Here is a 13,551-nt window from a genome sequence, read left to right on the forward strand (position 1 = left end):
GATAGGGATGCTGGAGATTTGGAGCAGGAAGCATGGCCACCATCAGACCACAAAGGGAAACAGATGGGGATCCTACTGCTGAACATCAGATGATGCAGTGACTAGCCCCAACCTCACAGTCCTCTGCTTTCTATATCTCACTCTGAAGTCCTTCGAGTATTAAAGGGCACCACTTCACTTCTGACTCTAATATCTTGGGCAAGTTTCTCCTCTTTTGGTCAACTTTAACCTGAAATCTAATAAGAATTCTGGGAAACAGGATGCCCAGATTAACTAAGATGACAATGAGATCATCAACCCACCACATCTCTGATCCCCTTCAGAACAGTAGCTATGGAAAGAATGTTTTATACTTTCTGTCTCCATTTCTTCAGATCTTCCAATTTCTGTTGAGCGCCCCCCTGCATCACTTCACCACCAAAGCTCCTCTTATCAAGGTCACAAATGGCTGCGTTATCAAATCCAATGGTGTGTTCTCAATCCTCTTCTTATTTGGTGTGTCAGCAGTGTATGACACAACTGGCCACTTCCTTCTTAAAATACTTCCTTCCCACGGCATCCCTTCCCTACTTACTGTTGCTTCTTCTTTCACCCTACTGCTGCTGCTTCTCAGTTGGCTTTGCGGGTTCCTTCTATTTCTGACCTCTGAATGTTGTAATACTCCAGGGCTTGGTACTCGGAATTCTTTTCTTTTTTCATGCCCGGAGTTGTTTTATTTTTTCCCAGCTTTATTGAGATCCAACTGACATATAATAAACACTGCGTAAGTTTAAGGTGTACAGTGTGTTGATCTGATACACTCTGAATTTTTCTCTCCTCTGTCTATGGGCACCATGCAGGTGAGCTTATCCACCTCCATGAGCTTAAATATCCATCTGTCAAATTTATATATCCAGTTCCAACTTTTCTCCTAACTTACAGATTTGGAAATCCAAATGCCTATCCATATTCCAACAAATAATTAATAATTTTTCAAATTTATTGTGTTTATGAAACTAACTCATAGTTTCATATCCCACCTCCCTTGTCCCCTTCTTTCCCATTTTGGTAAATGGCAAGTCCATTCAACCAGGCGGTCAGGCCAAAAATCCTGGTCTCATCCTTAACTCCTTTTTTTCTTTTACACCCTACATTCTAGTCCTTGGAAAACTGTATCAGTTTTATCTCGTAATGTATGTAGACTCTATTCTCTCTGTTACTGCTGAGATGGATGAAGATAGTGTACAATCTGTGTTTAAATGGATGACAGAGGGTACAGTCTGTGTGAAGATACAAAGACAAGAAGAAATGAGTTCTTTAGTAATGTTAGTATGGTTGGAATAATAGCGTATGGGGGAGGAGAGTGATGGGAAGTCGGGTAAGGAAGGTAGGCACTGTCCATTTAATGTCACACCTCTATGTTGAGGGGTCTGAATCTTACCACAAAATGCTTTAGAAAGCCATTGAATGATTTTAAGAAAGGGAATGACATTGTCAGATTTATATTTTAGAAGAATCTCTCTGGGGGCTTGTGGAGGATGAATTGGAGGGTAGCCAGAACTCAGCAGGCCAAGTGGAGACTATTTTAGTTAATTTGGTTAAGAAGTGATGAGGGCCTGAGCTATGGCAGTGGCTAATGGGTAAACTTGCCAGTTGTCCTCCCTAAAAATACCAGGCACCAGACCAAGCATTGAGGGAGGTATTGGCAAGCAGGGATAGTCCTGAAAAATATCTGCTTAACTTAAACAATATCTTAAGTGTCAATAATAATTTGCATTTATTTTTGTACAATTTTTCTATCTCCTGTTTTTTTTAAGAATTTTTCATTACATCAACTTGCAAGAAATGTTAAAGGACAACAAAGGCAAAGTTTAAATATTTTTTCATTTTATGAGGTCAGAAGTCTAATGCCAGACCACCCAAGTCAATACCAGCTATCCACCAACCCTACCAAGGGGATGACATAAGAGCAGGCTAGGGATAAGAACTAGTTTGTTCTTAGGACTAGTCCTTCCCAGGACACCTGGCTGGCTCAGTCAGTTAAACCTGCGACTCTTGGTTTCAGCTTAGGTCATGATTTCAGGGTCCTGGGATGGAACCCTGCATCATATCCATCTGTTCATCCATCCAGCTCCATGCACAGTGGGGATTCTGCTTGAGATTCTCTCTCCTTCTCCCTCTGCCCCTCCCCCGCTGGAGTGCGTGTGGAGTGCTCACGTGCGCACACACTTTCTCTCTCTCTCTTTTTCAAATAAATAAATCTTTAAAAAAAAAAAACTAGTTCTTTCCTGAAAATTAGAGGAATCCATCACTCAGCTAGACTCTGGATCTTGAGGTTGTTGGAGCAGTAAAGTTCACCATCAGCTCCATATGTTTCTCCTTCCCCAAAAATGGTAGGAATTTCTCCATTGGAAAAGCAGCTGCCTACGCTTCCCTTAGTTCCCCAGTCTCCCTCCCTGTGGTTCTGGCACAATGTTCCAACATCAATTAAGTTCAGACTTGGACCCAGGGGGAGGCCTGGGAGGAAGGGCTCACTCACATGACCCAGCAACTGGAGAGAAACTAGAGACACTGAGGGTGGTGTTGAGCTGATGTAAAGCTCTCCTGTTTCCACTTCTCTCTTCCCTGGGAAGAAGTGACCCATCCCTACCCCCTTCTGGGAATACCAACAGCAGAAGCAACGATAGTTCAACTTGGTTCTTGCTAAAGAGACTTTGGGAACTATGTTTGCTGTGTCTTTGTGGGATGAAGGGTGGCTCCTCACTAGCAACTCAGAAGTAAATTGCTTTTGAACTTTTAGCTCCTAATTTTCTTTAAAAGATGTGTATAGGCCAAGAAATCATAGAATGACTGGCCCTAAGGCCACTGTGAATGACAAAGACTGAAAGACCCAGTTCCTCAGACACCCAAGCATGAGTCTCCAATAGTTCTCTGGAAGAATAGTAACCCGTGGCAGGTCATGAGATCTTCCTGAGCTTGTGGTCCATTGTATTTTGGGTTTTGATGAGAAATCTTTACAAACACCACCAGAGAGAGGCACCTGGCTGGCTCTGTCAGTGGAGTGTGCAACTCCTGATCCGGGGTCATGAGATCCAACACCACGTTAGGTGTAGAGATTGCTTAAGCAAATAAACTTAAAAATAACAACAACAACAACAAAACACTACCAGAGAAGGACTGTTAGAAAAGAAGCCTTGGGCAGAATTGTGCAGTGAATCTGCATTTGTTTTCTATTTTTATATAACAAATTACTACAAATTTAACAGCTTAGAATAACACACATTTATTACCTCATAGTTTCCATGTCTCAAGAGTCTTCTGCTTAGGGTCTCACCAGGGTACAGTGAAGATGTCAGCTGGGGCTGCAGTCTCATCTGAGGCTGAGTGTCTTCTTCCAACTCATGTGGCTGTTGGCAGGATCCATTTCTTTGCAGTTGTGGAACTCATGGTGGTTAGCTTCTTCAAGATCAGCAACAGTATCTTTCTGACTTCTTCTATCTCTGACTTATGACCTTCTTTTAAAGGGCTAGCCTAATTAGGTCAGGCCCACCCAGGATAATCTGCCTTTTTATTAACTTAAGTCAATTGATTAGACCTTAAACCTTGAAGTCCTTTCATCTCTGCCATATAATATAATCACAGAAGTGATATTCCATCACTTTGTCATATTATATTTCTTAGAGGCAAATTACAGGTCCCACCCATATTCAAGGGGAGGGAATTATATAAGGACATGAGTCCTTGGGTATTCTCAGAATCCTGCCTTACCGCAGAGTCTAAGTGCTTCTGGAGCAAACAGCTCTTTCCTGAAGGGTGACTGAAGTGGATTATAATCTTCAGAACCAGAACTCCCAGTTAAAGGATTTACAAGTGTCTCTAATGGTAGTTCCCAAATATATGTCAACCTGCAGTCTCAGAATGTGACCTTATTTGGATTTTTTATTTTTTATTATTTTTTTATTTTTTTCTTATTTGGATTTCAAAAAAGATTTTATTTATTTATTCATGAGAAACATAGAGAGAGAGAGGCAGAGACATAGGCAGAGAGAGAAGCAGACTCCATGCAGGGAGCCTGATGTGGGACTTGATCCTAGGACTCCAGGACCATGCCCTGGGCCGAAGGCATGTGCTTAACCACTAAGCAACCCAGGCATCCCCATATTTGGATTAAGGGTCTTTGCAAATATAATTAAGTTAAGGATCTTGAGATGAGATTATCCTGGATTAGGATAGGCTCCAAATCCAATGACATGTGTCCCTAAAAGGACAGAAAAGAGACACACATGTGTGTCAGAGGTAGAGATTGGAATATTGTATGTCTACAAGCCAAGGAATGCTAAAAATTTCAGAACCACCAGAAGCTAGGAAAGAGGAATGGGATTCCTCCTCAGAGCCTCCAGAAGGTGCCAGTCCTCTTGACACCTTGCTTTCAGACTTCTGGCCTCCAGAATCATGAGAGAATAAATTTCTGTTGTTCTAAGCCACCAAGGTCATGGCAACTTGTTGCAGCAGTCTTGGAAAACTAATACACTCATTGATCATTGTCCCCATGGGAATCAAGGTCAAAGAGACAGACATGGTGGTCTCCGGTGCCACATAAACTCCAACTCTATAGAGATGCCAATCCCCAGAGATCAGGGGTACCCTATGAGGTACCAAAGCAAGACAGATTTGTAACCCAATGTATATTCATCACAGAATGTCAGCAGTTGCACATTCATTTATACCTTCTTTTATTATCCCTTCACTGATGAATTTGTTTGATGTGGCTGTGATTTAAAAAAAAAGTCCAAAATAATTCTGACTTAAACAAGATAGGAGTTTATTTTTCTTTCATTTAAGTGTCTTAATTAAACATAAGCAGTCCATGGTGGAGAAGGTGACTCCACACTGTTGAATACCCAGGTTCCTCCTATCTGGTTTTTCTGTCACCTATAACACATGGCTGCCATCTCATGACCTAAGGTAGCTGCTTCAGTTCCTATCATCACATCTGCCTTCCAACCAGTGGGAAGGGAAGAAGTGAATGTGGAGGATATGCCCTTTCCCTTTAATGGCAGACCTGGAAGCCGTACACCTCAGTCAGCTAGAACTTAGGCACATAGTCACACCTAGCTGCCAGAAGGCTGCAATATGTCTTTAGCAAGGCCTTGTGCCCAGCTAAAACTTAGGCGTTCTATCACTAAAGGAAGAAGGGAAGAATGGACAACTGAGAGCTGTCCACAAGAGACAACAAACACAAGATCTGACTTACTTAGTGGCTTCTCAAATCTGGGGCAGGGAGAAGGGAAGAAAGATCCAGAAATGGAAATCCACAAATAGATAGCACCCCTACCACCCTTCTCATTACAAGATGACATGGATCCTTGAAAAGGAATAAGATGAACACAGAAATGCTAGGAATATAGTATTCCTCCTTTTCCATCATATCTTCTGTTGTAGGTTGAACCATGTCTTCTTTAAAGATGCATTGAAGTCCTAACCCCTAGAACCTGTGAATGTGACCTTATTTGGAAATAGGGTCTTTGCAGATGTAATCAAGTTAAAATGAGCTCATACTGAATTAAGTTAGGCTCTACTCCAATGACTGATGTCCTTATAAGAAGAGGGAAACTGTGGACACAGACACAAAGTGGAAGAAGGCCATGTGAAGACAGAGGCAGAAGTTGTAATGACACAGCTACAAGCCAAGCAATGCCAAGGATCACCAGCAAGGATCACTGTGAGAAGCTGCAAGATGCAACCAAGGATCCCTTCAGAGAGGGCATGATCCTGCCAACACCTTGTCATTTTACTTCTAGCCTCTAGAACTATGAGAAAAGTAATTTGTTATGCCAGTTCTAGCAAACTAATAGACCATCTTCTTTTCTGGTTCTTTAGGGCCCCATTCTAATGAACCTTTACTATAATGTACCATAAAGTGCCCTCTGTCCTAAACTTCTATCCAACCTTAAAAATTGGCTCATTACACATGCTGCATGGGAAAAGGTAGGGTGAGTCAAACCAGGACCAAAATGTCAGGCACAGGCCAGACCAGAGTTTGAATGTGAAAAAAAAACCAGAAGGGGAGGTGTTTTGTGACATGGATATGAAACCAGAGGTACCAGTCTGAGGCAGGGATGAACCTGCAGAAGAAAGACCAGGAGGGACATGCCCATCCTGGCCAAAGACAAGTACAAGGTCTAGGCTGTCTGTGGAAGCAGGACTATCCACAGATCAAAATCAGGAGGCCTGAGACTAGTCTTTGCTCCCTACTTCAATTAACACTGGAGGAGCCCTATCATTTTCCAAACTGTTTTTGGAGAGACAGAGAGAGGAGCAGAGACACAGGCAGAGGGAGAACCAGGCTCCCTGGGGAAAGCCTAGTGCGGGACTAGATCCCAGGGCCCCAGGATGACAGCCTGAGCTGAAGGCAGATGCTCAACCACTGGGCCACCCATTTGGTCTTCAAAACTAGACTGCATGAGCTGGGTAGAACAATAATAGAATCTCCATTTGATTCACAGTCAAATAAAATGTCAGAGATGCCAAGTAACCTGCTCAGTGTCACATAACTGATTATCAGTGAGTGTGGAAGGGGAATAAAATGAAATTTTTAGTCTAGTAGATTGGGTTATAAGCTATTTGATTTCTATGAGGCTCTACTATTTGCTATCACTTCAACATAACATTGTAGATCCACCTCTGACAGTACTGGTATATTGACTGGTGCTCAATTCATGGCCATTTCCTTCTTTCTCCCTTTCTTGTTTTTCCAGGTTCAAATTTGGCACTCTTTACACTACCAGTGTTGCCTGTCTCTGACTAAAGTAATATTGGCTACTTACAGTTCACCTCTCTAGAAGTCCGTTTCTTCATCCACGTTATCAAAGAGTTGAACTAAATCATTTCTATGCCCTCTTCCAGCTCTGATACTTTCTGGCCTTAGGAAAATTGCATTCCTGCTCCCTGGCTAGTCAACAGATGGACACTTCCAAGCCCATGCCTGTTGTACCTCCCAACACCATCAGGGGGCGCCCAGCACCGTTTATGCTTGAGGTGGGGCAAAGACTGCAGTTGAAGCTCTCTGCCTTGGACTCCACGGAGCTTTAGGTACCCTCAAACCCCTTCTAAAGGCAAGAGAGGAGAGAAAGTCAACCTTTGTCTCTTTACTTTATAGATGAGGACACTGAGGAAAGCGTTCTGAATTTCCTTAATGTCATAATAGCTAAGAAAATTAGATGGCCTTCTGGAGTTTCTGCTAATTTAACTGTTTCATATTATGCTTCAACTAATTGGCCTATGGTGAGCTACCTCCAGGGCTTCTTGCATGGGGTTGGCTGGGGCGGGGGGGTGGGGTAGGGTGTTGGGCATCAGCTGTACTCCCCATTGCAGTTCTCACTTCTCTGGAGAGACAGGCAAACACAGACATAGATCTGCAACCAGGAAGCCGTAGAGGGAGCCCAGATGATTGGCTTTCAGGATCAAAACATAAAGGAAGACTATTCCCATGGCCTTCACCAGTGCCCCCAAAATTAAAGGGAGAAGCTGCACCAACCATGGTCCCCCAGAAGAATCTTACCATGGGGAGAGTCCTAGGAAAGCCTGTTTTCAGCCTCCTCCTTACCCTAATTCTGCTTGCCCCTTAGTGGTTCCACCTGATGCAGAAGGTAAGTCACCTCTGGAAAACCCAGTCACTCTTCATCCCCTCTCTGCTGAGCTCACCCCCTTTGCCCTGTCATTTCTGCCCATGCCCAGCTCCTGCTAACAGATTCTGGCAAGGCCAGGGTTCCACAGGTGTTTTTGTTCTCACTGGTCTGTAAGTCTTCACCTCTCTAGGTTCAGAAGATGGGTGTTTGTCTTCCACAGTTCAAGTGCTTAGGCCCCGTGCTAGCAAAAGCAGCCTGCTCAGCATCCAGGATGTAAATCTCCTTCAGCCTGACACCTAGCCACAAGTTGCTGGAGGGATGACCAGAATGGCTGACTCTCCATCTGTCAAATGCACTGGTAACAATTTGCAGATGGAGTCCACAGACCAGTGCAAACCTAAACACTCTAAAGGAGCCTGACAGCTGGCACATGGGTGTGTGTCAAGCAAGATTCACGCAGTATGAGCTCTTGGATAACATTCAAGGACATTTCTACAAACCAGAGCCCCACTCCACTCCCCTCCTACAAAATCATCCTTCTTCCCTGCCTAGGACTGACTGGACAACTTTCCTCAGCGATGTTGGAAGAATATCCAGAGATGGCGAGAGGAGGCCCTCTTACTTATTTCCAGGCCAAAGCAAGACTTCCTTCTCCACTAAGCATTCAAAAGTTGAGTCCTTGATAAGAAACCTCCCATACCTCAGACCCAAGAGATCTCACACTGCTCTGGACTGAAAAAGAGAAGGTCATCTTTGGTATGCAAACATCCTAAGAAATGAAACCTAGGCTCCTGGAGAAAAGGGAGCAGCAGAGGCCAGGTCCAATTCACAGGGTCCGGCCATATGTGGAAATCCACTGAGTTTATCCTCAGGGTAGATCGAAGTTTTATAACTCTGGAGCTCCTGAATCTAGCAAGTTCATTCTACCCTGCTGTCACAGAGCATGTTAAACATTTGATGATTTAGTAGCCATCCTGTAAATCAGCCTGGATGATGGTCTCTGCTTATGGTTTTTTTTTTTTTTTTTTTTTTTTGCTTATGGTTTTTAAATAAGAACTCACAAAATGATTCAGTGACTTCCATAGAAATTTTCTTTCCAAAGGAAATGGCCTGATAAGGTCCTTAAGAATTGGAATAAGGGGGGGATCCCTGGGTGGCTCAGTGGTTTAGTGCCTGCCTTCCGCCCAGGGCATGATCCTGGAGTCCCAGGATCAAGTCCCGGGATCAAATCCCACATCGGGCTCCCTGCATGGAGCTTGCTTCTCCCTCTGCCTGTGTCTCTGCCTCTCTCTCTCGCTCATGAATAAATAAATAAAATTCTAAAAAAGAATTGGAATAAGGGGGAAAAATTATCAACTAACTCAAACTTGTGATTCCAGTTTTTTTTTCCAGTTTTATTTCAAAAGAATAACATTGATTTCTGCAGCCCAGGAAAGGGAGAGGTTGTGGAAAGGATGGGAAGCATCAGAATTTATTATTTATTTATTTATTTATTTATTTATTATAATTTTTAAAAAGATTTTATTTATTTATTCATAGAGACAGAGAGAGAGAGAGGCAGAGACACAGGCAGAGGGAGAAGCAGGCATCATACAATCATACAGAGAGCCTGACGTGGGACTCGATCCAGGGTCTCCAGGATCATGCCCTGGGCTGCTGGTGGCGCTAAACCGCTGCGCCAAGGGGGCTGCCCCAGAATATATTTATAACCAGACATTTGCCCAACACAAACAATGATCTGTGCCTCCAAACACACACACACACACACACACACACACACACGTAAATACTAGACAAAACTGGTTCCTGATGGCAATGGATTTTATGAAGGCACCACTGGTTTATAGCCTGGGAGTTGACACACACTCCATAAGCCCTGATCCTGAGCATAGCAAACTGTGTCCTCCTATGAGCACTGCACTCAAATCCTTTGGGCAGCATGGCTTTGCTACCCACTTGCAACTGGATTCCGTGAATTTTGGAAAGATGGAGATGCAGGAGTGGCAACGGCTTAAGCTCCCTCCCCTTCATCCAGACAGACTTTTCATCTTTTGTTTCATAATGAGTAGGAAGAAAGGGGCAAGGATTAATCTTAATTTATTGCATCTTTCAAAAGCCAGCTCTAAGAAGGGAGTAAGCGGATCATAGGGGAAAGAAATGGAGAAAAGCAGGCAGTAGATGAACTGCATTCACTAATATTTATTAATTTGATGCTAAAAGGAAAAGAAGGAATCCACTCTAATGGAATTCACCCTCCACCCTCCTCAAACCCTGGAGAAGTCCTCCTGACACTGCTGTGAGGTAGATCAGAGCTGTCCTGTATCCAAAGGGGGGAAGGCTGGTGCTTAGGAATCTGTAGTGATGGAGTCAGGGACAGAACCCCAAACCCGGACCTTTTATAGCTTTCTGCTCCCAGCCTTGCCCACCGAGCCTGAAGGACACTCAGTGGTCCATCAGGTCCACAGGCAGCAGAAAGAATAGAAGGAGGAGAGACCTCTTTGCCCTAAGCACGCAGCACAGAAGTGAGCAAGGTGACAGGTGGGCCACCAAAGCTAATGGGGACTCCGAGGGCAGCTGAGAGCAGGCTGCTGGGTACTTCAGCTGCTGAGGTAGTGGTAAAATTCAGGGGTGGGGTTTAGAAAACTCTTCTCAGGAAGAGAGAGACAAGAGGATGGTGAAAACTCACTTGGTAAGGGTTGCCCCTCCCAACCTCCGCCTCCCCACCCCAAGGCCAAGTCATCAGTTTCTGGAGGTCAGAGATTTCCAGCTGGGAAGTTCCACAGGGCCCATTCTAAACAGAGGCCAGGAGAGGCTTTCCAAAAGTTCTGGATTGACAGAGTTGTTTCTTGTCGTTCAGGACCTAAGAGATTCCCCAGGAAGCCCTGAAAAATGGAGATAACATATCTTGGGGTGAGGGGCACAGGGTGGAGACAGGGCCAGTAGAGGGAAGGAGCAAAGGTCAGGGACGCTGGGAAGCATTTGTCCACAATCTCGCAGAAGCATCCGGGCTCCACCCAGCCACAAAATACCCACCCCCCACCTCCAACGGGGCCTGCTCCTACCCAGGAGAAGAATTGACACTCACAGTCCTCACCCCCTCCCCAACTCCCGCTTATCCTTCAGACCTCGAGTGGATTCTCACCATCACTCCGTAGCTATCACACCTTTCAAAGAAACCAGAGCTCAGGCCTTGAGTCTGAGAAGGCCTCTCGTCTTCCCTGCAAGTCAAAGCCGGCCCAAGGGGTGGCAAGAGATCTGGGAGGCCAAAGAACTCAGCTAGAAAATGCGGAGCTGACCGAGCCGGCTCAGGATACAGCCGCATTCCCCGGACCGCACTAGGTCCTGGGGTGAACAACAATCTGCTGCCCTCTTTGCTTCCGTCCTGGGGCAGGTGCTCGGCCGCGGGAGACGGAAGGGTCCGGGCTTCCATGTTGGTTCCCTACTCCAGGTCCCCCCTTCTTTCGCCGCAGAGACGTCTCCAACCCCACCTTATCCTACCGAACCCCAAACTCCGAGAAATGGCCCAAAGAGACTCCGAATGCCTTCTGACCCTGAACCGCCGGCCTCCTCGCCTCAGTTACCCACCCGTCGAGCGCTGGGCACCGGCTGGACTCCGCGGGGCTGGTCAGGGCCGCAGGGGCGGCCGAGGGGTCGCCCGGCGGGGAGGCGGCGGCGCGGTGCTCCTCCCGCCGGCAGCGGCACAGTAGGCGGCGGAAAGCGCTGCGGAAGTCGGGGCTGCGGCAGTAGATGAGCGGGTTGAAGGCAGAGTTGGCGTAGCCCAGCCAGTTAAGGGCCAGGAGGGCCGGGCTGGGAACCAGAGAGGGCCCCCCGAGAGCGCGCATCACGTTGGCCACGAAGAAGGGCAACCAGCAGAGAGTGAAGGTGCCCACGATGAGGCCCAGGGTGCGCAGGGCCCGGTGCTCCCGCAGAGGCAGGAGGCGCGCGGGCCGCAGGCGGTCGGAGGGCACCGCGGCGGGCGAAGCGCACCGCCGGGCCGGGCCGGGGGACCGGGAGCGAGACGCGGCCGGCGGAGACTCCGCGGGCGGGAAGCGGCCCAGCTCCCGGCGCAGCAGGCGCAGTTGGCGCGTAGCCACGAGGAAAACGCGCGCGTAGACGAAGAGCATCACCAGAAGCGGAAGGTAGAAGGAGACGGAGGAGGAGAGCAGCGCGTAGGGTATGTTGGAGGCGAAGGCGCAGCAGTGCGGGTTGGAGTGGCAGCGCTGCGCCTCGGCGTCGGCTCCCACGCGCCACCACTTGCTCATGATGGGCGCGAACGACACCGCGGCGGACACGACCCACACCAGGACCACTGCCGCCCGGGCGCGCCGTTTGGTGACCAGGGCGCCGTAGCGCAGCGGGTTGGTCACGGCCAGGTAGCGGTCCACCGCCAGGGCGCACAGGGTTTCGATGCTGGCTGTCACACACAGCACGTCCACTGAGGTCCACAGCTCGCAACCGGTGGCGCCCAGAGGCCAGCGGCCCGTCAGCGCCAAGGTGGCCCCCGGCGGCACTACCAGGAGCCCCACCACCAGGTCCGCGGTGGCCAGCGACGTCACGAACACGTTGGTCATGGTCTGCAGTCTTGGCGTCCGAGCGATGGCCACGATGACCAGCAGGTTGCCTCCCACGGTGGCCAGCACCTCCAGCGCCAACAGCGCCCCCGCCAAGGCCACCGCCCAGGGCGCCCCTGGCAGCCCACTCGTGTTGGCGGCATCGGGCGTCGGGGTGGGGGCAGCCGGCCACGAGGCCACAGAGCCGTTCCCGTGAGGCCACGGAGCCATCCCCGCGGCGCGAGTGGGGCGGGAGGGGAAGGGAGGAGGGGTCTCCCTTCCGGACGGGTCCCTTCCCCCAGCTCAGGGAAGGGGCCAGCGGGGCGTGGGAGCGCTTTCCCGGGCCTGAGCCATCTTCCCGAGGAGACCCGGCCAGAAGGCTCAGCCTGCCCCCCTCCCACCCGCGTGGTGCCACCGCTGCGGGGGGGTGGGTAGGGGCGGAGGGGTGGAGGCCCTTAAAGGGGCAGCGGCCAATAGTCTCACCGAGCCGGGCGTCAGGAAGGGAATCCGAGGGGAGCGGGGGAGGAGAGATGGACGCCTGCGTTTTCCTTTAACCATATCTGGAGTAGCGACGCCCGGACTTGTCAGCCGCGCTGCGCCCACTCCGGCCGGAGCCACCGCACTCGCTCCGCGCAGCGCTGCGTCCGCCGGTTTCCTGGAACTCCGCACCGCGTCCCGGGAAGGTCCAGCCCAACGCCAGCAGAAGGGCGGTCTTCACCCCGCACACGCCACCACCGCTTTGCCCTGTTACCAGGAAAAGGTAACCTTCCCAGGGCAAACCAAATTTTCCGCAGTAGCACCTCATTTACTTGAGTGAGTGTCCTTCTCCAAAATATTCTAAGTAGGGGCGCCTGGGTGACTCCCTCGGTTAAGCGTCTCCCTTGACCTGGGGTCATGGTCCCTGGGTCCTGGGATGGAGCATCACCTGGAGCCCCAAGCTCCTCACTCCCTGCTCTGTGGAGAGTCTGGTTCTCCCTCTGCCCCTTCCTCCGTGCTCATGCTTGCTCTCTTGCTCTCTCTCTCTCTCTCCCCGTTCGAAATACAATAAAATAAAATCTTTAAAAAGAAAATAAAATATTGTAAGTAAAAGAGGGCAGCCAGTGTCTTCTCTCTTCTCCCAAGACCTCATTCCGATGGGATTTGTGCCCTCTTCCTTCTTCTATTTCACTGTACCCTCCCTGTTCCTCAGGTTCTCTGTTGTCTTTTTGTTGTTCTTGTTCTTTTCAGTCACTGGAGAAATTCCATGTTTTCCAGGAGTCTTTCGCATTGCCTGCTCATTTAAAAATTTTGATCTGGCTCCTTGTAGACTGAGATGCTCAGGGTTTCAATGTCTCCATCTTCCCCACTGCTCATTGCCCCCTTCACACACCTTTCCACCTAGAAAATGTCTAGAT

The 13,551-nt window shown here is 48.5% G+C and overlaps 2 protein-coding genes across 2 annotated transcripts in view; both read right to left on the reverse strand.

Moving 5' to 3' along the window:
• Positions 1–3,922, reverse strand: part of GOT1L1 (glutamic-oxaloacetic transaminase 1 like 1) — a 40,565-nt gene extending 36,643 nt beyond the window's left edge. Inside the window, exon 1 of the mRNA XM_072776440.1 lies at positions 3,270–3,922. Within this exon, the coding sequence (XP_072632541.1) occupies positions 3,270–3,353 (84 nt within the window). The 5' untranslated portion in view covers positions 3,354–3,922. The remainder of the gene's footprint in view (positions 1–3,269) is intronic.
• A 5,864-nt stretch (positions 3,923–9,786) lies between these two features.
• On the reverse strand, positions 9,787–12,807 carry ADRB3 (adrenoceptor beta 3). The gene is made up of 2 exons (XM_072776441.1): positions 11,193–12,807; positions 9,787–10,489 (listed from the first exon to the last, which is right to left on the reverse strand). Exons 1-2 carry the CDS (start codon positions 12,386–12,388, stop codon positions 10,468–10,470), a joined length of 1,218 nt encoding a protein of 405 aa, XP_072632542.1. The 5' UTR covers positions 12,389–12,807; the 3' UTR covers positions 9,787–10,467.
• Positions 12,808–13,551: the final 744 nt, after the last annotated feature.

This window comes from Canis lupus, chromosome 15 (genome assembly GCF_048164855.1).
Source record: "Canis lupus baileyi chromosome 15, mCanLup2.hap1, whole genome shotgun sequence".
Lineage (NCBI taxonomy): Eukaryota > Metazoa > Chordata > Mammalia > Carnivora > Canidae > Canis > Canis lupus.